The sequence below is a fragment of the Melospiza georgiana genome, chromosome Z, assembly GCF_028018845.1.
Source record: "Melospiza georgiana isolate bMelGeo1 chromosome Z, bMelGeo1.pri, whole genome shotgun sequence".
Lineage (NCBI taxonomy): Eukaryota > Metazoa > Chordata > Aves > Passeriformes > Passerellidae > Melospiza > Melospiza georgiana.
This window is the reverse complement of record NC_080465.1, coordinates 80,486,878-80,513,037: the sequence shown is the minus strand read 5'-3', so window position 1 is coordinate 80,513,037 and position 26,160 is coordinate 80,486,878. Positions and strand designations below refer to the sequence as shown.

Below are 26,160 nucleotides of genomic sequence, written 5' to 3'. Positions count from 1 at the left end.
TCATTGCATAGAACTTGTTGAAGTCTCTCTGCTGTTGTTATTTACATATTTATATACACGACTATGTTTTGCCTTTTAATTTGAAATCTTTTCTGTGACTCCATAGGATCATCTATCATTTAGCAATCACAAGAGCTCTGTGAGAAGAACTATCTTTGTTGTCCAAGGGAACCAGCAGAGATAAAGAGAAGCTAAGTGGATTAATTTTGAGTTTGTGTCAGATTCAGGAAGAGCACCGAGAAATAACGACTCCCAGGCCTGTGCTTTCAACTCTTTAAACAGTTGGCTTAAAGTCAGTGATTTTTAAAGTGGTCATTTGATCCGTGCTTGCAAGAAGTAAATGCAGGTTACTTCCCCAGGTGTTATTTGCAGAATTACTAGTACATCACTTGGATGCAGTACTATTCCTCCCTTACGACCACATGGCATTATAATATCCATGCTTTTAGGAGCTGAATACTGAATCATTCAGTGGCATCACTGAACAGTTTATACCTTGTAGTACCTAGTGTGGTTTAGGTACGGTGATGCTGAATACTGCTGCAAAGCTCAAAATTAAAGGGAGTTCAACTTTTGCCTCAGAAACGGAGTCAAACTTTTTCCAAGATCAAAACTGAGTTTTTCTGGAGTCATTTTCTCCTCAAAGCTTTCTGGAAGTCCAGGAATGGACTACCTGACAGGCTCTAAACCAACCTATTTTTTATAATATTTATATCCCAGACAGAAATGAATTTTCAATCAGACAAAGTCGTGAGTTCGTGATAGGATAGAATTTTACATGCTATAAATCACTACAACTCCATTGAAATCTTCTGTGATACGTCATTAAATTTTTTTTCTAAGCATACGGCCCCACCATCCTAATTTGTCTCCAGCACAAGCATAAGGGAACATTGTTAATTCTCTGAAGAGCAACAGACCACAAATGGGATGATGCACTAGGAGACTCCTGCAAAAGAACATTTATTCAATCAAATGCCAAAAAATGTTCATCATACAAAGGAGCCAGAGAAACCTCCTTTTCTTGCCTAAAAATAAACTGAGATGTCTATCTCTTTTTACACATTTTTGTATATAGGTTATATTTAAAGGCACACACAAATACATATGTGCCTCTGAATCTAATGGATGTGCCAATCATTCTAATTGCACTCAAGCTGGGTTTCAAATGCCATAAATGATGTCATATTGCATTTTTTTCCAGTGGTCACCTGAATCTCTTATCCTCTAGAAATTCTGAAGTGGCTTTCATGTCATATTTCTGTCCTCTTTGAGTTATATTGGTCATAAAGCATCTCTTTAAACCAAGGATGTGACACAGGACACGGCTACACCCTTGTAAAATCCACAGTGGCATGTCAATTACATTCACTGAACTCATATAGAGCTCTGATAAAATAAAAGATTTTGACATGCCTTTTGTACCAGGGATATGATGGCAGTGCATTGAAATATTCTATTTTCTGCAGCCAGATGTGTCAATCCATTTGTGTTTGGGGTAAGATTATAAACCCCTGGTTTCAATCTGCTGCTCAGTGATATGCTGTTGGAATTACACTGAAGTGAAATTAGGATATTGATGCATATATAATGAAAGGAAGGGATGCAGGGCATTGCTCATCCAAATGTTCCCTCTGTCACTAATCTTCTCCAGAAAATAGTGCTGCTGCCACTCCTGGCTGTTCTCTTGGCTGAAACAGCACAAGGAGCTTTAAAGCCACCTCTGCTGATAAACCTCCCTCTCCCTCCTCCAGCAACCTCCCTCTTCCTCTTCCAGTCCAAGATATGCTCCTTCCCTTGCCATCACTATCTACCAACACTGGCAGAGGGAATTTCTTTATCTCAGGGTGTGTTCTGCTTTTCTGATTCGCTTTTCTCCTCTGCCCTCGCTGCTGGAGCAGTTAGCATTTGCTGTGCTGCACACAAGAGATCTGTTTCTTGTGGGAGGTATTTTTACCCTGCCACCTCAGTGCAGGAGAGATTCACTCAGATTTATCCCAGATACCCCTAAAACGTCAGCAGTGGCAAAGGTGACAGAAAACAGCAGCATGTCCACTGGCAACAGAAACAGCAGCTTGCAGGGCACAAAAAAAGAGAAGGAAAAGAGTACAAGTGTGTCTACCTTGTGAGCTTCTGCCTTCCTGAAGTGGTCCTGGGGTGGTGGCTTGAATTTTGTGGGTCCTCCCAGTTAACATCCATGTACAGAGAAGCATCTTGACTTTTGGGATGACGTGATCCCCTAGCCATTGGATACCTGTCCAAGGATTTGAATCCTCAGCCAGCATCAAGAGCTACATAAGACAAAGGTATTAAGGACCAGTTTTAACAGGTAAAATAACCCCGTCCCACCCCAGCCCCAAACTATCAATAAGGGCTTCCTTTCTTAAGGCAACATGATGTCTTAGCATGCTCTTTTTGCAATCTACCCTTGCTCAATTCTTGTCACCAGTTTCATGGTCTTCCTCATGGATTTTTCTGCTCCCACTACACCCCTCGGCCTCCTCTGAGGCACAACATCACATCAGATGCCCTCAGGTGGTGCTCGTGTGATCATCACATGTCCATGTGTTCTTCATCTTCATGCTGACCACCTGAGCTTTTAGTCCTGCACAAGGCCACCTGCTTTACTGAGAGAAAGAGAAGAATTTGGGCAGAGTGCACACCCAACAACCTCCCAAAGCTTAGAGGGAAGCTGGGGCTGGAGATGTGTGTCTGTGTGCTGGGACTCCTGTGCACCCCTTTTGCATGAGAACACTGCTGCTCGTGCTTCCAGGCTGGCTCTAGCTCATGTTTGGATTTCTTTCCTGGTGCTGGGTTGTTGGGGGTTGTTTTGCATGGTTTCTTTGTGATTATTGTTTTCCTCTGGGTGGGAGGAGAGGGGAGAAGATTGAAAATGTAACATTCCTTCAGATGGATGAAGTGGAGACATACCATCCTGGGTCTTCCAAAATATCTGGTCCAACTGGTGACGACTTTGAGCTGTGCTGGCTTTTAACCAGCGAGGTGCCTTAGGTTTGGTCCAGCTCTCAGCAGCTCTCTTTGTCCATGTGCCCAAGTCCTGGTTCTGAGGGTCATTTTCAGGTTTCCATATGTGCTGACTCACTGTCAAGGTCAAAGAGGGAAACTCCCATGGGAGATGTGCTCCCGTCCTTTTTGGCACACGGGTCAGCCGAGGACAATGTGTGTGTCACAGTGACTCCGTGGGAAGCTCACAGGGCACATGGGCTCCATGTGTTCGTGCAGGAGCAGCTGCGCTCCAGCGCGGCCACCTTTAAAAAGAAACCATTTCTGGGGATTTGTTTCTACTCCTTCTGCTTCTGGAGCCATTTAAATACTCTGCATGACCCGGCAGAGAGTGCTCATTTGTCCTTTTCTCGCCCCTGCTGGTTTGAAGCAGTATTTTTAGCTGCTGCAGATAGATGTGCACCTGGGAACAATGAGCATTCTGGGAACTGCTCCTGCTCTCGCAGCACCACTGTGGGAAACCTGACCCCAAACAGATGCTGACAGGAATACACTGAGTGCTGCAGCACCCTGGGTGGGGACAGGAAAGCAACAAACCTCTGCCAGGGCCCTGGTTGCTCTCATGCAGTGGTTGCTGTAGGGCACATGATGGGGTTGAGGCTGTGAATCCTTTACCCAGAGGCTGAAGGAGCAGCTCTGAAGGTTGCCAGGCTAGCAGTTAGTTCCCCTCTGTTTTGGCAGGGGAATTGTAGAGCGGGACTGAAGAGGAAACTTTTGGAAAGGGCATGTTGTGGTAGGATAAGGCAGAAATTATTTTAAGCTGCAGGAGGGCAGAGAGGTTAAATATTAAGAAGAAATTCTTTACTATCAGGGTGGTGAGGCCCTGGTTGCCCAGAGAAGCAGCGGCTGCCCCATCCCTGAAGTGTTCAAGCTCAGGCTGGATGGGGCTTGGAGACACCTGGGACAGGGGAAGGTCCCTGCCCATGGCAGCCAGTTGGAGCTGGGTGGTCTTCACTGTCCCTTCCAACCCAAACCATTCTATGATTCCATGACTTTCCTTTCAGATTTTTTTCCTTTGAGGTCATTCCACAGTTTGCTTTGTGCCCAGCTCCTCTTCTCAATTAGTCTAGTTGTATCTTTAGAGTTAAGAAACTTTGCAAATCCATCCTTTTTGCTGGTGCCAGCTGCCTGCACATATCCAGCCCTGAAAATGGGAATAACACAATTCATCCCCTCCCTTCAGTAGTAGAGACTCCAAGTCTTTCTGGTCAATGAAGGTCAAATCTTTCATGACACTAAGACTGCTCGTTCACAGGAATAACTTGTGGTAGTGGAGTTTGTGCTTTTCAGACAGATGGACATCACAGCAGATGCTTGTTTACTGCGAGCAGAGCTCTCACGGTCCGTCTTCTTGGGAAAATGGAGATTTAAAATGTGGCTGCCGTATGGTCTGGTCAAGTCCCTGCAAAGATAACAGAGATATAGAGCCCTCTAAAAATCTATTTTTGACTGTGGATATGGGCTATGTGTGAAGCCAATGTAGATTTTGAAAGGTCTAACAGGTGCTAATTATTCAAAGATAACTTACTTCTGTTTGTAAACCAGATGGCTTGACAAAAATGAGGATGATGGTCAGATTGTCCGAGAATTAGTGCCTGCTGGGGAGTCACCACTGCTGAAAAGTGAGTTTAGCTTGGAAAAAAGGTCTGGGTTTGAGTTGTACATGGATGTGTTGATTTGTTTTATTTTTTTTTTTAATAATTCTTGTCAGTTCCCAGTAAATCTACTGGGCCTTTTTTGCCATTCTTATGCAAGAAGTTGCAGTAGGTCATGCTGAGAGAAATGCCTCTGACTCTTAAATTCTAGTTTATAAACGGGAAAAGAACATAATTGCAACATTATATATGTAGAAAGAAAAGGTTTTTAAAGTTGTGATATGTTTAATAACTGCTTTCTTTTATATCTTTCCCTGAAGGATCTTGAATTGCCACTGTTGTAGAGTAAATGCCGTCAAATAATGGCATTCTCTGAAGAAAATAACCAAAAATATTATATTGTCCTTTTCTGGAGAACCAGGGCTCCAATGCTACAATTTTCCCTAGAAAATGGTGCTTGCACAGTGCAGGTTGTTGTGTTTAAAAAAAATAAATAAAAAGAAGGTCAAAGTTATTGAATTAAATTGTTAAGTATAAAAATGGTGAAATAATCCCATTTGCCTAAGTGCAATTTTATGCCTTGGGTAATCATCTAACAGAGAGAGGGAGGCATACAGAATGTTTTATGCTTACCAGTGTACCTAGTGGATCTCTTCTTTTTTTGGTGAATAACTCCAAGGTGTGGCAGCTTCTCCAGCGTGTCCCTAAGATTCTGGACGCATGAATAGATGGCAAGGTCCTTTCTGTGTCTGTATCTGGAGCCTTCCTCCCCTGTCAGCTGCTAGAAGCCCATTGCCTGGCTGGGCACTGGCAGTGCCACTCACCTGTCTGTGTTTTGTGCATCAATCTTTCTCCAGATGTCAGTTATCACATCAGCGTGAAGACAGGAGATATCCCCGGTGCCAGCTCAGATTCCAGGGTTTTCATCAAACTCTACGGTGAAAAAGCAGACTCCAGCAAAGAGTTTCTCTTAGTCTCTGATAATGACCTAGGCAATTATTTTGAACGTAGTCGAGTGGATGAGTTTACTCTAGATATGATGGATATTGGAAAGGTAAGAATCAATTGCAGGTGGCTCTATACTTTGTGCAAGTGCCTGAATTCAGGAGCAAAATAACACTCCATATTGAAGGTGATGAAAGAGCCTTTGACATTCACACTGGATATTAAGAGACACATTTTACATAGATTTTACACCAGTGTATTGTGTATGCTGGCATGCGAGGAGTGTTTTAAGTCTGCAGTTAAATACATATTATAAACTATTTACACAAACACGGTGGGAGAACACCGTGCCAGGGTAAGGAGACTGTTTTACATTAAGCAAATTCCGTTGTGTTGGGTTTTTCCCTGCCCTCTGGGTTTTTGTGTGCTTTTTCCAAAGATCAACCGAATTCTGATTGGGCACGATAACGTGGGTCTGCGGTCCGGCTGGTTCCTGGCCAGTGTCCAGATCACAGTTCCAGTCCAGGGAAGGCAGTACATGTTCCCCTGCAACCGCTGGCTGGACAAGGATGAGGCTGATGGCAAGGTGGAGGTGGAGGTCTACCCAAGTGAGATTTTGCCTATTGAGAAATGTAAGAGAACACATGCTGCTTTGAAGCTAGGGCTAAATGTGCAGTGCTCCCATCCTTCAGGGCAAGGTCACCACTGTCTTAGACATCAAAACCAAAATAATTACCATTCCTATGGGCTTATATTTGTGAGGAAAGTAAAATATTCTCCTCATGTTTTCTGAAAAGAGGTGGAAAAACATTACAGAGATTTTCATCTCCATTTCCTGAGACCATATGAAAAATTTACACCTGGGCAGCGCAGCACAGCACAAGACAATGTGCTTCTTCACTGCAATATCAGTGGGTTCTTCTTTTTTCTACATTTATCTGCCCCAGTCCTTATTTCTCTTTATGCACCAGCACATGTCCCATCCTGTCTTTATTACTCTGTTTCCTGGAAAGGAGAAGCTGTTTGATAACTAAGTGCCAAATCCCTACTGGCCACTTGACTTTTATCAGTAGACCCATTTTATTTTAAGGCTGCAGTTAAAATCTGCTGTTGGGTCCTGAGAAAGAATGCTGTGGTTTTCCCCTGCTCTCTGTACCTCCCTCCCTTGCACTGTGCTAAGGAGATCATTCAACCATTCTATAGCTAGTCCTGAAAAAAAATTCCCTTTTAAGGCTGTGTTTTGCACCCCCCTGACACTGGCTAACACTTGTGAAAGGAAAACTATTAGGTTAGTCCTCAGTGAAGAGTTCTGTTATCTCACATTTAGTTTGGATAAGAGCAAATGGTTGGCTACGCGGACATTTGTTAAGACAAGGTAATTTAATTTTGAACCTGAGCCCCCAGGAATGTTGTTATCTGGGTTTCTCTGCTGATTTAATTGCTTTATTTTTGGAGCAGTGATAAACTATGAGGTGTCTGTAGTCACTGGAAACGTGCGAGCCGCAGGCACCAACGCCAACGTCTTCATGCAGATTTATGGCGAGACTGGCAAAACGGAATTGATCATCTTGGACAACAGATCCAACAACTTTGAAAGGGGAGCCACAGATATCTTCAAGGTATGATGGAGGCTGTCACTGCCACTTCTAAAATGGGAAAGAAATTATCAGCCAAAGTTCAGACATCAACAGAGTAACTGGCCAAAAAAGAAAATTTTTGAAAAGAATTCTTTTCAAGAAAATTGCAGGTCTGGCAGTGTCTACTGTCCTCTCTCCATAGTTTTGGAAGGCTTTTTTACTAGCAAAGATGTCATTGAAATTTATTATCAAATAGCAGCATTTGTTTAAAAATACTTTCAAAAGGATTTTAAAAGACTTCAAACTTTGGGCCTGGCAATAGCACGTTGCCCAAACTTCGGGCGGTGTGTTATTGCGAATTCTCATTGGTAGCTGGGGGAAAAATAAAACACCTTTGTATGAGAATATAAGGAATCCCAGGTTTGCCTGTGGTCACACACACCATTAACTACGGGTACAGATGTCAGCCCTGCAGAGGTTTGCAGCTGTAATTCCTGAGAATGTGTGAATGCCCCATGGATTTTACAGTGCCTGTAACACTGTCCCAGCAGACACTGCACAGCCCTGACACTCAAGGACTGTGTGCACAGCTCAGTCCTCCAGGTATCAGGATGGTCAGAATTCAGAGCTTTTTAAAAATTCAGGTTTATACTGCAGAGCCCACACCTCTTTCCGAGCAGCCCAGCAGCAAAGGGAGCGTTTAGAGGGGTGAGGAACCTCCAACTTAACTCTAGGGAGTGAGCCAGGACTTGGATAATCCAGCAAGATAATCCTGGGTTGATGAGGCTGCCCAGCAAGCATGGATCACAACATGGTCAGGATCCTCTCCTTTGGGACCAATGTTCCCTTCTGCCTTGTTAGCTTGGGGTTTCTGCCCAGAGGAACCACAGTTTGCAGGACAGGAATGGTCCTAGCACCTGCCCTGATGTGGGATCAGAGTAAAGACAGGGTGCTCTGTCAGAGCCACATCCTTCTGTGGGGAAGGACAGACCAACTTCTGGACAGTGAAGCAGGGAGTGCAGGTGGGAGCAGGATTTAAGGCACATCTGCCACATGTGCTCACAGCAGTGCCTAAGTATTCCTGAGAATTTGCAGCCCCACAGAGGCTGGATCCACCTCAGCACAGTTAAGCTTGCAGCTAATTGCTGAAGCTGCCCTGAATCATTAAGACTGGGATATCCTTCCTGCTGTCAGTGGCCAAATGGAGGTGCCTTTGTCCACAGTTTCACCAGTTTTATACTGTGTGTTTTTGAGATCAGTTCACCTCCTCCTGCATCATTTTCTTGCTTTACCGAATGGAGTTACTGATGTTTATCTATTTTTAATGAGTTTTTGGGGATTTGAAATGAATAGTACCTTATAAATGTTTGCTTTTTCAAAACTGTCTATAATTTTAAAATTAGGTTTCTCTGATTTTAAAGGAAATAAGCTTTCTAAAATTTATGAGTAAGAGCTATTAGCCAATATAAGATTTATAATAAAGCCATATGTACAGTGTTCTGTTTACATAGCTTTGCTTATATCCTCTCTCTGATATTTATTGCCAGATTTGAAAATTATGCCCATTTCTGTGATTTTTTTTTTATAAGCATACAAGGCAGAAGCTCCAGAGCATTAATAAATAGATCGTCTATCTCTTTCACTATATGAATGTTTACAAAAAGACACAGGCAAAAATAAGATTCTGTGAGCTACGTGATAATAGGAAATGCCATCAGTCATGGACAAGGCATGCAGGATGATTACAGTAAATCTAAGAGTAAATCCGTGTTAGGATAGATACATTCTTTATGTCAGGACAGCAGGATCAATTTCAGTTTTCTGATAAGCATCTTGTGTGCAATTGATTTTGTTTTAATCTACAAAACGCTTCTAGACTAAAACCTTACATGCCAAGTGCCAGATTTCAGCCTGAAGCAAATGTTTGCAAGTTTTATAACATAAACACTGCATAACAGCATAAGCAATCATCAGAAACAAGTCATGGGCTGTTGAAGGATTGTGTGGAGTAAGATCTTCTATCCAACTTCATTAGGTAGTAATCCAGACAGATAATCTAAACCAAGAAGGTTTTGTGTCTGCTGTGCTGACTGGAGGGATGTAAATCTTCTTACTGATCAGCCTTCTGCCACTGAAGCACTGTAACCACCAGTGATTGTATCCTCTCTGCTCACCAGAACAGTGAGGAAATACTTCTCTAATTTTGCAGATGAGAAGGAGGGAGAAGGGCACTCCAAACCCACAGTCTGTGTCAGAGATCGTGTTAAATGAGTTAACTGCCTTTTCACTACACCATTATTGCTTCTTGCTGGGTTCATATCCTGTGCTGAGTATGAAAGGCATCTTATTATTAATTTTCAAAATGCCTCATGTGCTGAGAATCTGTAAAAACCTGGTGTGGTATTATCATATATTCATCTTTAGCGACAACACGGAGACAATGCAGGTAAGGAGAGCAAAGAGGAAGTAGGGAGCCCAATAAATATGGATTTAGCTCCTCTCTTCACCATGGCTGCTCTGAATGTCTTCAGCTTAATCTGCTCAGATGAGATTTGTTGATGGGAAGTATGAAAGAGTAAAGCAGGATGGAAAGTGTAAACTTGCATTAGGAAATTGATTTTGTCCCTGCTTAGATATTTTGTGTGACGGAGGCCGTGCTTCTCCTTTTTAAGAACGCGCTTTATGAAATTAAGATTGTCTTCTATCCCTCTGGGTGCTGACTTTCCCTGGGTGGCAGAGAGAGGCTGCAGATGTTGGCAAGATTTACAAGATCCGCATAGGCCACGACGGGACAGGCATTGGGGACGGCTGGTTCCTGGAGAGCGTCACGCTCAAGCGCCTGGCCGCCAAAACAAAGGACTCTGATGAAGACACAAACAAGAAGTCTGATGTGGAGAATGAGGAGACCAAGGAGGGAGAAGGAATGGATGTCTATACGTTTGTGGCACACCGCTGGCTGGCTAAGGACGAAGGGGATAAGGAGCTCGTGGTGGAGCTGGTGCCTGATGGAGAATCTGACCTGGAGGGTAAATAAATACCACAGGAAATCTGTAAGAGTGTCTGTGTGTGTGTGTGTGTGTGTGTATCCATCCAGCCTCTCCATGAAGGATGATAACCACACCTGGCAGAACCATTTATCCCCCAAAACAACCCCGCTGCCCCAGGCATGCCTTGGGTCTGTGGTGGGTCAAGCTAGGGAGGAAGAGGATGGTGGGTAAACTAAGGCAGAGCACGGAGGAGACAGCCTGAAATTGGAATATCCTAAAGGACTTCCACAGGATTCATCAAAGGTCATCTGGATCAACAGTCCCAGAAGGTCCCACTGCAACTGAGGGTTTAGCAAGATGTAACTGCTGTTATGGCCAAGGAGAGGGGCTGGAGGAAGGCAGAGCTGCTCATGTTTTAATATAGATGCCAACAAACTTCAGGCAAACTCTTTCTGTGCTGGCATTTCAGGGGTTACATACTTTAGTGGTGAGCCACAGGTTTGATGAAATACGGCCATTTCAGGGGTCCTTCTGACCTGCCTTTGCTATTTTACTTGCAGAAAATACATATGAAGTCCGCGTCCTCACTGGGACTGTGTGGGGGGCTGGGACGGATGCTAATGTCTTCCTGAGCATCTATGGCATGGAAAGAGGAGACACGGGTGAGCGCCAGCTGAAAAGGTCAAATAACCTCAACAAGTTTGAGAAAGGACAGGTAATGCATGAACTCCACTCACTCAAGCGAGAAGGAGCCTGGCAGGGCTCTCTCGGTTGATGTGCTGGCCGTTCAATACACTTTCTTCTCACTTCTTTCAAAAATGCTTTATTTCTGAAATATATTATATAAAGCAAAATGCCTCAAAACATTTTACAGGGGAGATTCATTTGAATAATAAGCTGAACACCAATTCCATGTTGGAGCCACTTTCTGCATCTGCTTCCTGTAAGCATTCTGGTAATAATGCCTCCTTTCAGGAATACTTAAAACTTACAAACTTTGAATTAATGTTGAAGAGTATTTTTGGGGAAGTTCGAGCATGTAGATATTTAGATGCAAAAACTATTCTAAATGTTCTACCCAACCAGCCAGGGAATAAAAGCAATATTACACAGTGTGCTGTAATTACATTATAATCCAATCCAATTAAACATCATCTCTTGTATGTTGAGTATTTGCTATAAAAAGTTTATGAACAATTAACAAAAATCTACTGTTATAGCCAGGAGTTTTTCAAGGAGTAATTCTGAAGAACAAAAAATTATAGAAACAAAAAACAGCTGTGGAAAACTTGCAACCACAAAAAAAAGAGCCCTAAGGTTGTTAAATAAGCTGTTAGCTGTGATTTATGAGCTTGGCACTGGTGAAACTGCAACCTGCACATGGTTCTTCATTCAGTGGGAAGAGCTCCAAGCTGCAAATGTAATGCTCCTTACTCTGGGGAGTACAAACCCAAAGTCTACCAACATATTAATCACATTAAGATGTTTAAACTGTTATGATAACAAGGGCCATCCTGTCACACTAACACAGTTAATAAATGATCCTCTTGGTTGTGGTAAATGACAAAAGGAAGAAATTCTGAAATATTTGAAATAAAGCATATGGGCTGTATTTTGGCGCTGTCCCATGCAGAGCCAGGAGTTGGACTCAGTTGGACAAGTGATCCTTGTGGATCCCTTCCAACTGTGGATATTGGAAGATTCTACACAGAGGTGAGCAGGAGCATTTCCATGGAGTCAACATGGTTTTTGTCCGGTTCCAGATTCAATCTGTGGGAAAATGCTAAGCCTGAAAGTAATGATATTTAGCAGAGAGGTGTTAAACTTACAGGAAGCTGAAAATGGGATGAGGTAAAGAAAGGAATGAAGGGGAGAGCAGCTCCAGGGCTGTTACTGCCTTGTAGGAGCCAAACATGAGTGTGTTAATGGGAGACCTCAGAGCTCTGTAGTTATTTTCGTACACCCACACAAAGAGTACAAAGAGAACTTACAAATAGCTATGTTTTAATGGCAAAAAGGATGATTACCCTTGGCCATTTCTTTCCTCCTTTCTTGGAAACACAGTCATTTGCCTCTTGCCTCCTGTGCAGGTAGACGTGTTCACCATCAAAGCCATCGACCTGGGCGAGCTGAAGAAGCTGCGGATCCGCCACGATAACACTGGTACCAGACCCAGCTGGTTCCTGGAGAGGGTGGAGATTACTGACCTCAAGGAGAGCACCACGTGAGGAGCCTGTTGTGCCCTTTCCATGGGGTTGGAAAAGGGGCTGTGTTCTCAGGGGCCTGCAGAGCCATGGGGAGGCAGAGGAGATGCAGGAGGGCCTTGTTGGAGCTCCTCAGGGAATCGCCATCCTTTGGGAGCCTGGGCCCAGAGTGTGGGGCCATTCTGGGGTCCCCATGGCGGGGTTTGCTGTCCCAGCACCTCTGTAATTTGGGAACCAGCAGTGTTTGGAAGGCGGCCTCAGCTTTTTTCTGTTTCTCCTCATGGGACGGGCTCATCTCTCCCTCCTGGAGCAGAGGCTCCACTCAAGCTTTTCCCTTCTAGGCCTCACTTTGGAAGTCTCTGAGTTTTGTTTGCCCTTTCTACTTAATGCAAAGATCAGGGCCAAAAGCAAATTCTGATCTAAGCAAACTCTCATGATTTCCACAGACAGCTGGATGAGCAAAGAACGGGCTGTTCAAAACATGAAATATAGGCTTGCCTTCGAGCTGGAACTTGCTGGAAATCACACGCTTAAAAATTGCACAATGCTCTGATGGGTGGGACCACTCTTCAGGACAAGATGGGTTCAGTCTTCATAAACATAAAATGCCTGGGAGTCTGGAGGTCCTTCAAGTTACTGAACTCTTTCTGGGAGTGAAATTAAAATGAATCAACCATGTGGGGCTGGCAGCCCAGAAACAGCACTTAGCAGTATGTGCTCCCTAACCTATTTATGGATTCAGCTCCCACAACACCAGATCTCAAGGATGAAAACATGTATATTGCTCAGCCTTGAGTAATCTTGTTGGGGTTTTTTGTTTTTTCCTTCAAGTAGCCTCTGATCTGTGCTTGTTTATATTTTTAAAGCCTGTGAAGTCCTGTGTAAGCACCGGGTGCTGCTGTCGTTTTGTAGGTATTACTTTCCATGCCAGCGGTGGTTGGCAGTGGAGGAAGATGACGGTCAGATTGCCAGGGAGCTGGTCCCAGTGGATGAAGCATTTGTAAAGAAAGATCCGGAAAATGAGGGCCAGTCCCCTGCAACTTTGGGCCTGGAACAGAAAGGTGCAATGTATATGTTGGCCTTGAATTTCTTCCAGTGTGGGGTTGGAAAGAAACCAGGTTGTTAGTGCTGCCGAGGGCATTAGCAGTGAGCAGTAGCAGTTACGCACTGTGCTGGCAGTAATTTTGCCCCAAAATGAAATTTTCAGTCTTGAATGAAGTGTCAAGTGTGTGTCAGACTGTGAGGAGTGGACCCTCCTCATTTTTAGTTGCTTTAATCATCTTGCAAGATTGGACCCCAAGTGACAAAGCTTGGAAGATGGGTAATAGGTTCAGTCCTTGTTTTTGAACTGAAATGCATATTGGTTGCTAATATCTAAGGAATAAATCTCATTTATTTCACGTCATGGACTGTAATGGTTAAATGTTCCAACATAAAACTGAGTAGAGAGGAAACATACCCAGAGAAAGAGAAGGGACCCAAATTTGTCTCATTCTCCATCTTGCTGCTTGTGTCTGTTGTCTCCAAAACAACTTTGCCTCATTTGTATATAAATTTGCATTGTAACCACAGAGCAGTGACATATTCGTGGGTCACTGAGACACACTCAGCAAGCTGCTGAGTGCCCAATAATTTAACTTTTTTCTTTTGGAAAGATATGTCCAGCTAGGGAGGAAGCATTCCATTTTGGAAATCTTGAGGTTGTAGCAGCTGAGTGAGCACCATATTAGACTTTTCCATGAGATTTTTTTATTAGTTTACTTTCTAGATGATGGTGCAGTAGAAACATCCCTACTAATGCTGTTCTGAAAGGTGTTCTTGTGAATATGAACTGTATATGTCAATGTACACACTTTCCAGTATGTGTTATATGCACATGTATTATTTGATGCAAATGAAATAAAGGGGGGGGGGGAGGTGGATTTTTTAATTGAAATATTGCAGTCAGAGGCAGCTTTGAGGAGGGTTAGAGGTTCCCAGGAAGCAAATGATAAGGCTTGAGCACATTTCTCATCTGTAGATATGCAGGCAATGTGCTGAGTGACTGGGGCAGTAGAAAATTCTGGAACCAGACAACCCAACTCACCTCAAGGGCTACCAGAGCATAGGACAGGAATTAGAGATTACAGCATGGCTGTGATCAGTCAAAACAAAACTCAAACCAAGCACACATTTATGCAAGGAAGAGTAGAGTTAACTCCTGGTTGGACATCACACTCTTAAATTAAGATATTTTATCTGGCAGCTAAATCCACTACATACTCAGTGAAAGTGAAAACGGGGGACAAGAAGAATGCTGGGACAGATGCCAACGTTTTCATCATACTCTATGGAAGTAAAGATGATACAGGTATGGCTTCAAATGATGGTAAAGGAAAGCAGCTCTCTGTCTGACACCTGAAAAGACAGGTCATGGTCAGGTCTTTTCATTTCCCCAATACTCATTTCTCACTCCTTTTAGAGTGACTTTGTGTTCTCGCAGTCGGTGCTCACGTCGTGGTAACTTGGAGCACAGCACCAGCTGCTGTAAATCACTGCCAAGCTTTGCGATGCTGATTTGCACCAGCTGCTGGTCTAAAGGTTTTAATTTCAATTATAGAAACAGCACAGTTGACTGGGACTACATTATTGAGCAGTGAATGCAGTGGATGATTTGCTTTCCTCAGCAATGAATCAGCATGCTCCTGAAACCCAACCCTCCTCTGCCTCTTTAAGTGGTCCAGAAGTATTTAATCAGCTGATGAGCAAATCCTCTTGGAAGCAGCTGAGCTGTGTGTGCAGCGGCTGGGATGCCTGTGAGAGTGACAGGGAACTGATGGGTAGCACTGATTTCTTTAGCTGCGAGCACAGCACGACAACATCGTCCCTGTTGCACTGCCAGAGGATCATTCAAGGGAGGAATTCTGTATATTTTGGGCATTGATACAGACTTGGGCTCAGAGGGAGGGACAAAGCTCAGATCTTGAGATGAAAAGCCAATTTTTGCATTTCAGCCCCTTCCCTCGTCCCACTGTTGACATTCCCAGAGGATTTGTTTCACATGCTGAACAATGTCCTTTTGCATCGCCACAACAGGGATAGTCAGCCTAAAGGCCTCAAAGTTTAACAAGAACAAATTTGAGCGTGGGAAGGTAGATGAGTTTACAGTGGAGTCTGTGGACATTGGAGACCTGAAAAAAATCAAGATAGGCCATGACAATAAAGGTAAGATAATCTGCACTGTAATGCAGTGTTTCTAGTGCACAGAGTGCATTGCTGTATAAAATAACCTGCCTCCAAGACCCCAAACATAATTTACCTTTTGGTGACAGATCCTTGCTGTCACTTTGGCTGCTGCTGCTACTAACTTTGCTGCTGATTCCATTCCCATGTGACATTAGGAGCTCAGTGGTGCCAACTTGCAGCTTTGCATCCTCTCCCTCTGCAAGTCTTTATAGTTCTACAGCCACATCTTTAGTGAGATTTCACAGATACCACCAAACCCCTTTTTTTTTTTTTTTTTTATTGCATGGGACCCATAGGCTTGTTTCACTTCTTTATTAAGTTTTTGGTGGTATTTTGATCATAAAGTCTTGGCTGCTTTTTAGACAGAATTCTGTGTATCTGCTACAAACAAGGAAGGCAGTGGAGCTATGCATGGATCTCTTCCCCTATGGGTCATTAAATGACAGGTTTATTGATAACTGCTCTGTATTATTACAGAGGCCAATTGATAAAAGTGATGCAGTAATTAGCATTTCCACGTGCACATCTTTAGCCTGACACTTATAGAAATGTGAAGCATTTTACCTCAATCCTGGGCAATTTCATCCAATGATCTTTAAGCCATATATTCTACATTCCCTTTGGCAAGAGACAGAAAGATTTATTTCTCGGCGGTCTGGCGTGCAGTGATTCATTTGCTGTTGTCTGCAAAGGCTTGGTGGGTTATTCACTGTTATCTTTGCACCACAGGTAATTCAACTGGCTGGTTTCTGGAATGGGTGGAGATTGATGCCCCATCCCTGGGACAGTGCCTCAAGTTTCCCTGTGGCCGCTGGCTGGATAAATCTGAGGATGATGGAGCCATTGAGAGAATCATCTTCCCTGCAGAACTGCAGACAGTGGAGTACATCCCATGTGAGCAGAATGCCATTTCCCCAGGATACACCCGTCATTACAGAAGATTAAAATCTCACTATCTCATGCAGTTTTATAGGTTTCACCTCTCCCTCGAACTGGCTTTGGGAAATTTAAAAGTAGATCTCATGCCAGCTATTCAAATTACTACAAGAAGGTTCCACTGGGTGCTCTAGATTAACATTTACTGCGTTTGCCAAATCAGAGAATAATTAGAAGTCATGTGGATGTGGATGATTGTCTTTTTCTTCCTATTTCCCCATCCCCTCCAAGTCCTCTGCTCATTCCAAGCTGTCTTTCTTGTCTCCAGTTTCCCTTTGATCTTGCTCCATTCTAATATTGCCATTTCTGGTGCCAAAGCAGACACTGTGGTCTTGCTTCCAAGTCTCAGTTCTTCCAGTGCCTTTGGCATTGCATACTCTTCTCTTGCTGAAAGACCCTCTTCCAGAGTTTCTTTAGTGTGGTGCTTTTCTAAAAGTATTGCACCAGTCTGCCTTTTTTAGCGTTCTCCAATTTTTCCTTACTCTTCACTCCCCTCCAAATTAATTTTTTGGGTAAACACTACCCCTACTCAGCTCCTAAGTATAAACTCAAGTCTGCTATGGCAACTCAAACTCTTTAGTTCTGGAAACTTCTTTTCCTGCTTGCAGAATACTGAGTATCAGACAGCATGGTTTTCTTGAAATAAATGAAATATTTTGCCTACTTTTTAGCCCTCTCCCTTCTCATTGCTTCCCTTTCTTAAGCATCCTTGACAGTGTGCAGAGTTCAGCCCTGGGATTGTATTTGACTTGTCCCTCTCTGATCTGCTTCATTTCAAGTGGCTGATGAATTTTGCTTACTGTCAGGGTACTGTCAGAACTGCCTTTTCCTAACATTGGGTTGGATGCCACAATGATGAGGGATGAGGTCTGACACCTAGGAGTTGATTGCCTGACAGGTTCTTCCCTGGTCATTCACAAGAAGAGCTAAAAAATTTCACACCGAGGCAGTTTCCCTTCTCATCCCCAGTGTATGCACTGAAGGTATCAAAAGCCTTATTGCCTGCAGTTCTTTATTTAGATATCAAAATTTAGAGCTGCCCAAACTCCCTTTCTCTGCCTCAGTTTCCTTTTTCACAAGTAGTTGTAGGAATAACCACAAGGAAGGCCATCAGCTGTTTTGCCTCCTTCTTTTTTGCTATGAAGACAGAGGTTCATGTTGAAGGTCCCTCCCATGTTCAGATCCCTGCAGCCTGTAAGTTGAAATAATTTCTTCTCTGAAGATCTGCCATTGTCATGTCTTTGTGCTTCACCTATTCTTTGATCAAGGTATTTTTATTTCTCATGTCTAACCTTCTTTGTCCAAACTCTCTGGAGCAGAAGAAAGGGTTCCCTTTGCTCCCTTCTGCACTTTTGTCAGTCCAGTGGAAGACAAAGTAAATTCACAGAATTGAAAGGGACCTTAAAGATCATCCCATTCCACCCACTGCCATGGGCAGGGACACCTCCCACTGTCCCAGGCTGCTCCAAGCCCCATCCAGCCTGGCCTGGGGCACTGCCAGGGATCCAGGGGCAGCCACAGCTGCTCTGGGCACCCTGGGCCAGGGCCTGCCCACCCTCCCAGCCAGCAATTCCTAATTCCCAATGTGCCAGAATCTGTGCCTGCCCTCTGGCCGTGGGAGCCATTGCCTGGGTGCTGTCCCTGCCTGCCTTGTCCCCAGGGGCTGTGCAGCTCTCCTGGAGCCCCTGGAGGCCCTGGCAGGGGCTCTGAGGTGTCCCTGGAGCTTCTCTGGTGCAGCTGAACAGCCCCAGCTGGGACAGGCTGGCTCCAGAGCTCAAGCTCTTGGAGCATCTCCATCGTCTCCTCTGGACTCCCTCCAGCAGCTCCATGTCCTCTTTAAGCTGGGCACCCCAGAGCTGGATGCAGTATTCCATTTCTTTGTATCAGAAAAAATAAACTGATTAATAGATGAAGTGATGCCTTTTACAGGAGTGACTGTACCTCAGAGACTCAATACATGCATCCCTTCTGTTTTTTCCATGTTATCCCTATCAATACATATTTTGATGCAGATGTTGACTATATAATTTATTAATACTGAATATTTTAATGATGTAGGAGCTTCTGGCATGCTGTGCCTTTGAGCACATAGTTCGTGTTATCCTGATTTTTGTCAGCAGTCCACAATCAGCCTTTGGAAGCAGTCAGGACTCTCTGGCAAACATTTTGCACCAGGCCCGCTGTCAGCTTAGGCTTTTTCACCATTTCAACCATCCCCACTGTGCTGTTTACTACATTCTGGTTTCCTAGCAATTAACCTGTGGGTTTCAGTTTGCCAGAGGTAACTAAACTGGCTTGATTTGTTTTATGATGACTCGTGCCAGAATTGTTTCACGATGAAAACATGTCATCCACAGTCCAATTAAAATCATCCCTGTGGGGATACAGCTTTAAAAGTGCCATGTAAATGAATTGGGCATCTGACAGCTGAAAGTTGTGCTGTTGGTGACCTTGTTAGGGCGCTGCTTTGCTGATTCAGTTCTAAGCTGATGTTAATATTCAAGCAACAAGAGCAAGTGCTACAGCCTTCAGCAGAGAGGATAATTTTTAATTCATAATGCATAGTGTGTGATTTTTGGTATGCAGGATTTTTTTTCCCCCTCTTCTTACATTCTGGAGAAACTATTCCAGTTTACTTGCAGCACAGCAGAGCAGATTTCATTGGGTTGGGCAGGAAGAATATTGAGTATCTCCAGGCTGACTCTCTGTAGAAGAAAACTTCTTCATCTGTGGCCTCCTGAGAGCTGTATTTAGAGAGCCTGAGCTTTTAATGGATGATTAGTGTCTTATATGGATAATCAGAGTTACTCCAACAGCAATAGAGGTGGTGCTGAGAGATTTCTCCCTACCCTAACAGAGATGCTGACTCTGAAACACAGTGAAAGCTGCTGTAATGTAAAGATCAAAAACTACTGAAGATGTGGCAGAGTAGGAGGGTGAGAATGACAAGCTGACAAGACTGTAGTGAGGGATGGGAAAGAATGGAAGTATTTTAGGGATGCATGGGAGAGAGATGGCCAGGAGCATATCGTGGCGTGGCAGAATCCTGGTGTTGAAGGCTGTGCCTGTGGGTAGTGGGACTGAGGGAAAGCCTCTTCCTGAGGCAGGAGAGGTCCCTGCAGAGCTGTTCAGTGATGCCCAAGCCTTACCTGGTGCTTTGATTTCAGAAAGGATTTAAAGGAGTTTGGGACAGGACACAGTTTGGGACAGGATACAGTTTGGCACACCTGACACCACATGTGCTCATGACAGTGGAATGTCTGAATTGCCATCATGGTTATTTGATCATGGATTTGGGGAATGATCCAGCTAATCCCAAGGAAAGTGCCTTCGTTCCTTGATTAAGTGTTTCTGCACTTTATTGACTTTATTGCTGACATCTGGAGATGCACACACCTTGATGAGCAGGCATCTAAACCTGTTTCTTACTCTGTGAGCTGAACACCATCTCACCTTGAAAACTGAGGATATATTCAGCAAGCCCATAGCAGAGCCAGGAGCAGAGCCCCTCTTCCCATATCCCTGGGTCAGCCTCATTCCTGAGCAAGTCTGAGTCATACTCCAGCAGGACTCAGGACTGAGAAGCTGTGAAGATAGAATAGAACAAAAGGAGGCAGCACATCCTGAGGTCATGGGACATTCTGGAGAAACTACAGGAAAAGAATAGGGGAGTATTTATGGTCTTGAACATTACTGTTCTGCATTCACCATGGTTCTGAGTTGTAATTTAACCTGTTTGACTCAGAGTTTCAGGGAGGGTGGTACCAAGTGAAAAATGGAACAGAGGAATTATTAACTTTCTTGTGATGGATTTTTGTCATGTGTTTAGTAATGGAAATATTAGGACTTTTTTATCAATAAGACTATCCTGAATATTTTTCACTGCCTCCAGTTGTCTTAACTTCATCCATCTTCTTAAATGCTCAACAATTTGCAAATTCATGTTTTGCTTTAACTCTTGAGCTGTTGAAATAAATCTTGTTTCAGTAACTTTGGATGGCAAGTATACTGAATGTCGTATGATTAACCTAAAAACTCATTACATCAACTCAAATCAAGGTCAATTTGCTTTATAAAGAAAAGGAATTTCCTTATGAAAGGGAATTCCTTTGTATTCTCATAGGACGGACCAACTTGATAATTTAACTGACCGCAAGTGTATGATTGGTACCCTCTCCTCTTTCACTGTTGAGATTTATAACTCATTTTTTGTTTCACTAATTTTTTTTTAGCTTAGGGGCATTGCTATGCTGGCTTCTAACTCCTTTTGGCTTGTTTCTGTTTTTTGTCATTTCCTAAACCAGTTGTTCCTTACGAGATCACAGTGTACACCAGTGATATTTTTGGAGCTGGCACGGATGCAGATGTCTTCATTGTTCTTTATGGAAGTGATGGGATTTGCACTCAGCAAAAATCCCTGTGCCTCAACAAGAGAGAGCAAAGGATGTATTTTGAAAGGAATTCAGTGAATCAGTTCATCGTGGAGGTAAGATTGAAGCATGGGGGGCATTGGGGAACATGCAGCGGTCAGCAATAGACACCCTTAGTCCTCTCTATTCTTGTACTGTGAAACCATCAAATTTATCTAATCAACAGAAAGTGCTTTAATAATGCCTGAGATGAGTCTTGCAAAGATATAGGAGGTCACAAAATGAGGAAGGTCATGTCAGCCCCTGCCTCTTCTTCCTCCTCACCTCCATTGGCACCAAGGATGAGTTTCCAGGCTCAGGAAGGGCCAGAGGTCATTTCCAAAATGACAGTGAGAGTGGAAATCCTGACCAGGATGTGTCACCACTGCTCTGCTCCTCACTGGACTCACCCAGCTCAGTCTCTGCTGCTCTGCTCTGGGCTGGGGCAGCCTCACCTCGAGTGCTGAGGGCACTTTTGGGTGTCACAATATAAAAAAAGTCATTAAACTGTTAGAGAGCATCCAAAGAAAGCCACAGGGAGGTGATGGGCCTTGAGGGGAAGCTGTGTGAGGAGCAGCTGAGGGCACTGGGTCTGCTTAGCTGGAGGAGACTGAAGGGAGAAACCACCACAATTCCAGCATCCTCATGAGGGGAAGAGGAAGGGCAGACACTGATCCCTGCACTCTCATGGGCAGACAGGATTGAGGAAACAGCATGAAGGGGAAGTTTAGGTTGGGTATCAGGGAAAGGCTCTTCCCCAGAGGGTGCTGGCCCTGCCCAGGCTCCCCAGGGATGGGCACAGCCCCGAGGCTGCCAGAGCTCCAGGAGCCTTTGGACAGCGCTGCCAGGGATTCTCAGGGTGGGATTGTTGGGTGTCTCTGCAGGGCAGGAGCTGGACTGATGTTTATTGTGGGTCCCTATGATTCTGTGATTCTCTTGCAGTTTGCAATACTTAAAAGCATAATGCTTTTCCTTCTGTATCCTCAGGCAGAGAAATCATTTCTTTGCTGTAGACAATGTGATTTTTGAATACCCGGGCTAACTTTTTGAAAGATCTCACCAAGTATTTCCTGAAGTGTTTGCCCAACTGTATGCAAATAGTAAACCAGTGCACATCAAAGAGTGAGCTCATTTACATCCACAGTTTTAAGCAATTCCTATTCACAGTATATTCCTATTGCTGAGGATTTGTAAGAGGCAAAAAACACAGCCAGACCTGCTCTGGCTTATCCTGTTGATGCTGCTCCATGCCCTTCCCTTCCCTTCCCTTCTTCCTTGCTACAGCACCAACACTGACTTCACAGAGGCTTTTACATCTTCTCTCTATTTTGAGTCTGGTTTGTTTTTGTAATTGAAGGGAAATTTTAAACCAATTCTTAAAATACTTGCAGCCCACATTGTTGTTGCATGTCATGAATCATAAAATAAATCCCCAGTGTGATTCCTTTAAAACAAAGAATAAGACTTATTTCGGTGGAGTTTCCACACAATTTTTCATAGTAGACGTTGCATTAATCCACAGGTATAAATCTTAAACCGAGTGTTCTGCTTAAGTCTTTATTACATAAGATTTATTTCAATTTTGGTGGAATCTGAAGCATCAGTACTTTTCTTAGATTAAGTGAGAGAAAATGCAGTGTGTTCTACCAATTTATAACATCACATTAACCTGTCCCCAAACTTCATTCTCACTTCACCAGTTCCTCTTTCTGCAGGAGATGGGAACAAAACAAAATATATTTTTCTTTCACCTGCTTGTGTAGGGCCATAATTTGGAGTTCAACAGACCTTGAAAACAATTTGGGGGGTTTCAGAAAACACAAACTGGGAATTGTCTGTTTGCTTTGTGGTTCTACCTCCCTCTATCATTTTGTATTTTGCAAAAGAGACACAAAAGATTAGAGACTGCTCTTTGCTATGCTTCCAAGTGATGATTTGCTGGAGATGCCTGGAGCAGGGCAAAGCCCACTTCTTCTTTAACATGGATCTTGACTGCTCAAGCATCATTTTATTGCTACCTATTGATTAAAAGTCTCAGTGAAAGATGAGTATTTGGACAGGACAAAAGAGGAAAAATAATTTTTCCCTAATGCATACTTGTATGTATGTGTGTGAGTTTTAGAAATGAGTTTGGATAGTTTAATTATTTTGTGGTGAATCTTATGCTGTCTGAAGTTGGAGCAGGGCTGCTGGAGTCAAACCCAGTTTGTTCAGAGTGTGGATTCCTTGGGTAGTGCAGACCCACTGACCTATGGAGCCTTCTAAAACTATTGCTGTCTTTGCTTCTGTATGGCTGGGGAGAGAAGAAAGCAGTCTCCAGTGGTGCAAATGGATATGCTCCATTTTCTATCCAAGAAAATCAGACTCTGAGGCCCCAAGGACAGAAGGACAGCTCAGTGTTCTACATGCAAAGGTCTGAAGCCAGCCTTGGGTATTTGAAGGCCAGCTACACAAAAGTTTGCACTGGAATAACCAAAAGCTAATACTTAGGAGCAAATTTCAATTTTTTCTGTTCAAGCCTTTGAAAGGGAAGTGAGTTAAAAGTAATGCACTAGTAACAAATTACTCAATTAATAAGGTGAGGCATAAAAACCCAGTAGCAACTTTGTAAGATAATCATCCTGTTGGCTTTCTCAGAATGACATTGGGATTCTGTGGCAGAAGAGGAGATAATATAAAATGCCAGGCTGTTTGTATGGAACTTTAACCTCAAAGTTATTCTTCCAGTTTTAAGAGAGTGCACACAAGTGTTTAAAAAAGAAAGTGATTTTAAAAAAGCAGTTTAAGATGCAGCTGCACTGCAGTTTCATAGAATCACAGAATCAATTAGGCTGGAAAAGACTTCTGAGATCATCAGGTCTGCCTGGTCACCAGAGCAGAGCACTGAGGGCCACTTCCCCTCATTCCTTTAATGCCTTCAGGGACAGCGGCTATACCACCTCCCTGGGCAGCCCATTTCAATGTCTAATCATTCTTTCTGTGACAAATTTCTTCCAAATGTCCAAACTCGACCTCCCCACAGCCTAGGACTGTGTCCTCGTCCTGTCCCTGTTCCCTGGAGCACAGCCCGACCCCCCCGGCTGTCCCCTCCTGGCAGGAGCTGTGCAGAGCCACAAGGGCCCCCCTGAGCCTCCTTTGCTCCAGGCTCAGCCCCTTCCCAGCTCCCTCAGCCTCTCCTCATCAGACCTGTGCTCCAGCCCCTTCCCCAGCTCCGTTCCCTGCCCTGGACTGTGGTATTGCACCAAACAGTTATTTAGTGGTTTTCACTGAGCGTTGGGAAAATATGTTATTGGGTCACGTGGATGGGTATATTCCCCCTCACATGGTTCCTCCCTCGCCCCCCTGGTCTCTGTACCCCTGGTGGTCTGCCCCAGGGATGGTGCCTCCCCTCGCCCCTCCCCAGCGTTATCCCATCGCTCCAGCCCCTCAGTGTCCTCGTTGAATTGAGGGATCCGGAACTGGACGTAGCGCTCAAGGTGCTGCCTCACCAGTGCCAAGTACAGGGACAATTTCCAAGCCTTCATTCCCACTCATGCGGAGAAGCCTGAGATGAAGGATTGCTGCTGTGCAGCCAGGCCTTTCTCATATGGTGGGTGATTTGTGCAGAGCAAGGTTCTCTCCATTTTGGAGCAGAAGTTCAGGAAAACTTTTAGCCAAAATGCAAATTAGGGCATAAATCCAGAGGAGGCCATGGAGATGCTGCCAGGGCTGGAGCCCCTCTGCTCTGGAGCCAGCCTGGCACAGCTGGGGCTGCTCAGCTGCACCAGAGAAGCTCCAGGGACACCTCAGAGCCCCTGCCAGGGCCTAAAAGGGACTTAAAAAAAGAGGATATGGGGCTTTTTATATAGGCAGATAGAACAAGGGTCAATGGTATTAAACTGACAGAGGGCAGAGTTAGATGGGATATTAGGAAGGAATTCTGCCCTGTGAGGGTGATGGAGCCCTGGCACAGATTTTACAGAGAAGCTGTGGTTGCTCCATCCCTGGAAGTGTTCAAGGATAGGGTTTGGAACCCCCTGGTCTAATGGAAGGTGTCCCTGCCCATCGTAGGAGGGTGGCACTGACTGATCTTTATGATCCCTTTGAACCAAACCTATTCTAGGATTTTACTTTATAATTCTACAATATATCAGCACTAACATTTTCTCTCCTGGGACTTCAAACAGCGTAGAAAAAGATGAAATAAGGTAGAGAAGTGGTGTCTGAAAAGCCGCCAGTTGTTCACACTCTAATATTTCCCTTTTTTAAATTTTTTGGGGGTTCTGCTTGTTTGGTTTTGTCTCGGGTTTGTTGTGTTGCTGAAATGGCTCCAGAGATATTAAAGAGTCTTTTTTCCCAGCCCTGTGACTGAAAAAGAAGTCAAGATTCCTCAGCTCTGGTTCTCTGGTTCTCAAGGTTGTTTATTTTCTCTTATTTAATACATTCTCTTTCTGACCAGCTGAGGTCTGTCCAGCAGGTTGGGTTGAGACCCAGTGACCACCCTTGGGGTGGTGTTAGCATTTTATACTGAAAACTATGTGTACTTTATTTACAATAATTTTCCAATACCTATAACATATGTTAGACACTGTTTCTACTCTAAACCAATCCAGAAGTGTCACCTTCACAGCAGAAGATGAAGGACAAGAAGAAGAAGGAGAAAGACTGGACATGCCCAGATTCCTCCATCTCGCCTCTTGAACCCCTATTCTAAAATCCCCCAAATTATACTTTTCCACCCTGTGATAAATTAACTATCATTCTACTCAAACCCTTGTGGCTTGTAACTCTTTCCACAAAGTTGGTAATTGTTTCCATGGGTTAAAATCGAAGGCACAGGTGTTTTTGACTCTGTGCCAAGGTCTCTGAGCCCCCTGCCAGGGTCTCGAGCAGTCAGAGGAATGTCCTGGGTTCTGACAGGTTTGGTGCTTGTTAGTTAGTTAGTTAGTTAGTTAGTTAGTTAGTTAGTTAGTTAGTTAGTTAGTTTGTTTGTTTGTTTGTTTGTTTGTTTGTTTCTCTGCAGCTGGAGGACGTTGGTGACATTATTGAAAAGATCCGCATCGGACACAACGGCGGAGGGCTGAACTCGGGGTGGCACTTGGACCGTGTGACGATCCGGAGGCTGCTGCCAAACGGGAAGGTAGGCTCTGAAATCCCTGCACATCCCCAGGAGCCACCATTTTCATCTCCCAGATTGCATCTCCTGTGTACAAAGTGTGATTAACAGTGAAAAACTGCTCCCTGAAGAGAAATGCGCTCTAAACTTGCTGGAGCCTGGG

At 44.0% G+C, this 26,160-nt stretch overlaps 1 protein-coding gene across 1 annotated transcript in view; it reads left to right on the top strand.

Moving 5' to 3' along the window:
- The first annotated feature begins 5,655 nt into the window (after positions 1 to 5,655).
- Positions 5,656 to 26,160, top strand: part of LOXHD1 (lipoxygenase homology PLAT domains 1) — a 79,773-nt gene continuing 59,268 nt past the window's right edge. Inside the window, exons 1-11 of the mRNA XM_058044065.1 lie at positions 5,656 to 5,673; positions 6,004 to 6,196; positions 7,023 to 7,183; positions 9,879 to 10,167; positions 10,689 to 10,843; positions 12,219 to 12,352; positions 13,245 to 13,393; positions 14,578 to 14,682; positions 15,408 to 15,536; positions 20,798 to 20,979; positions 25,905 to 26,021. Coding sequence (XP_057900048.1) covers positions 5,656 to 5,673; positions 6,004 to 6,196; positions 7,023 to 7,183; positions 9,879 to 10,167; positions 10,689 to 10,843; positions 12,219 to 12,352; positions 13,245 to 13,393; positions 14,578 to 14,682; positions 15,408 to 15,536; positions 20,798 to 20,979; positions 25,905 to 26,021 — 1,632 coding nt within the window. The remainder of the gene's footprint in view (positions 5,674 to 6,003; positions 6,197 to 7,022; positions 7,184 to 9,878; positions 10,168 to 10,688; positions 10,844 to 12,218; positions 12,353 to 13,244; positions 13,394 to 14,577; positions 14,683 to 15,407; positions 15,537 to 20,797; positions 20,980 to 25,904; positions 26,022 to 26,160) is intronic.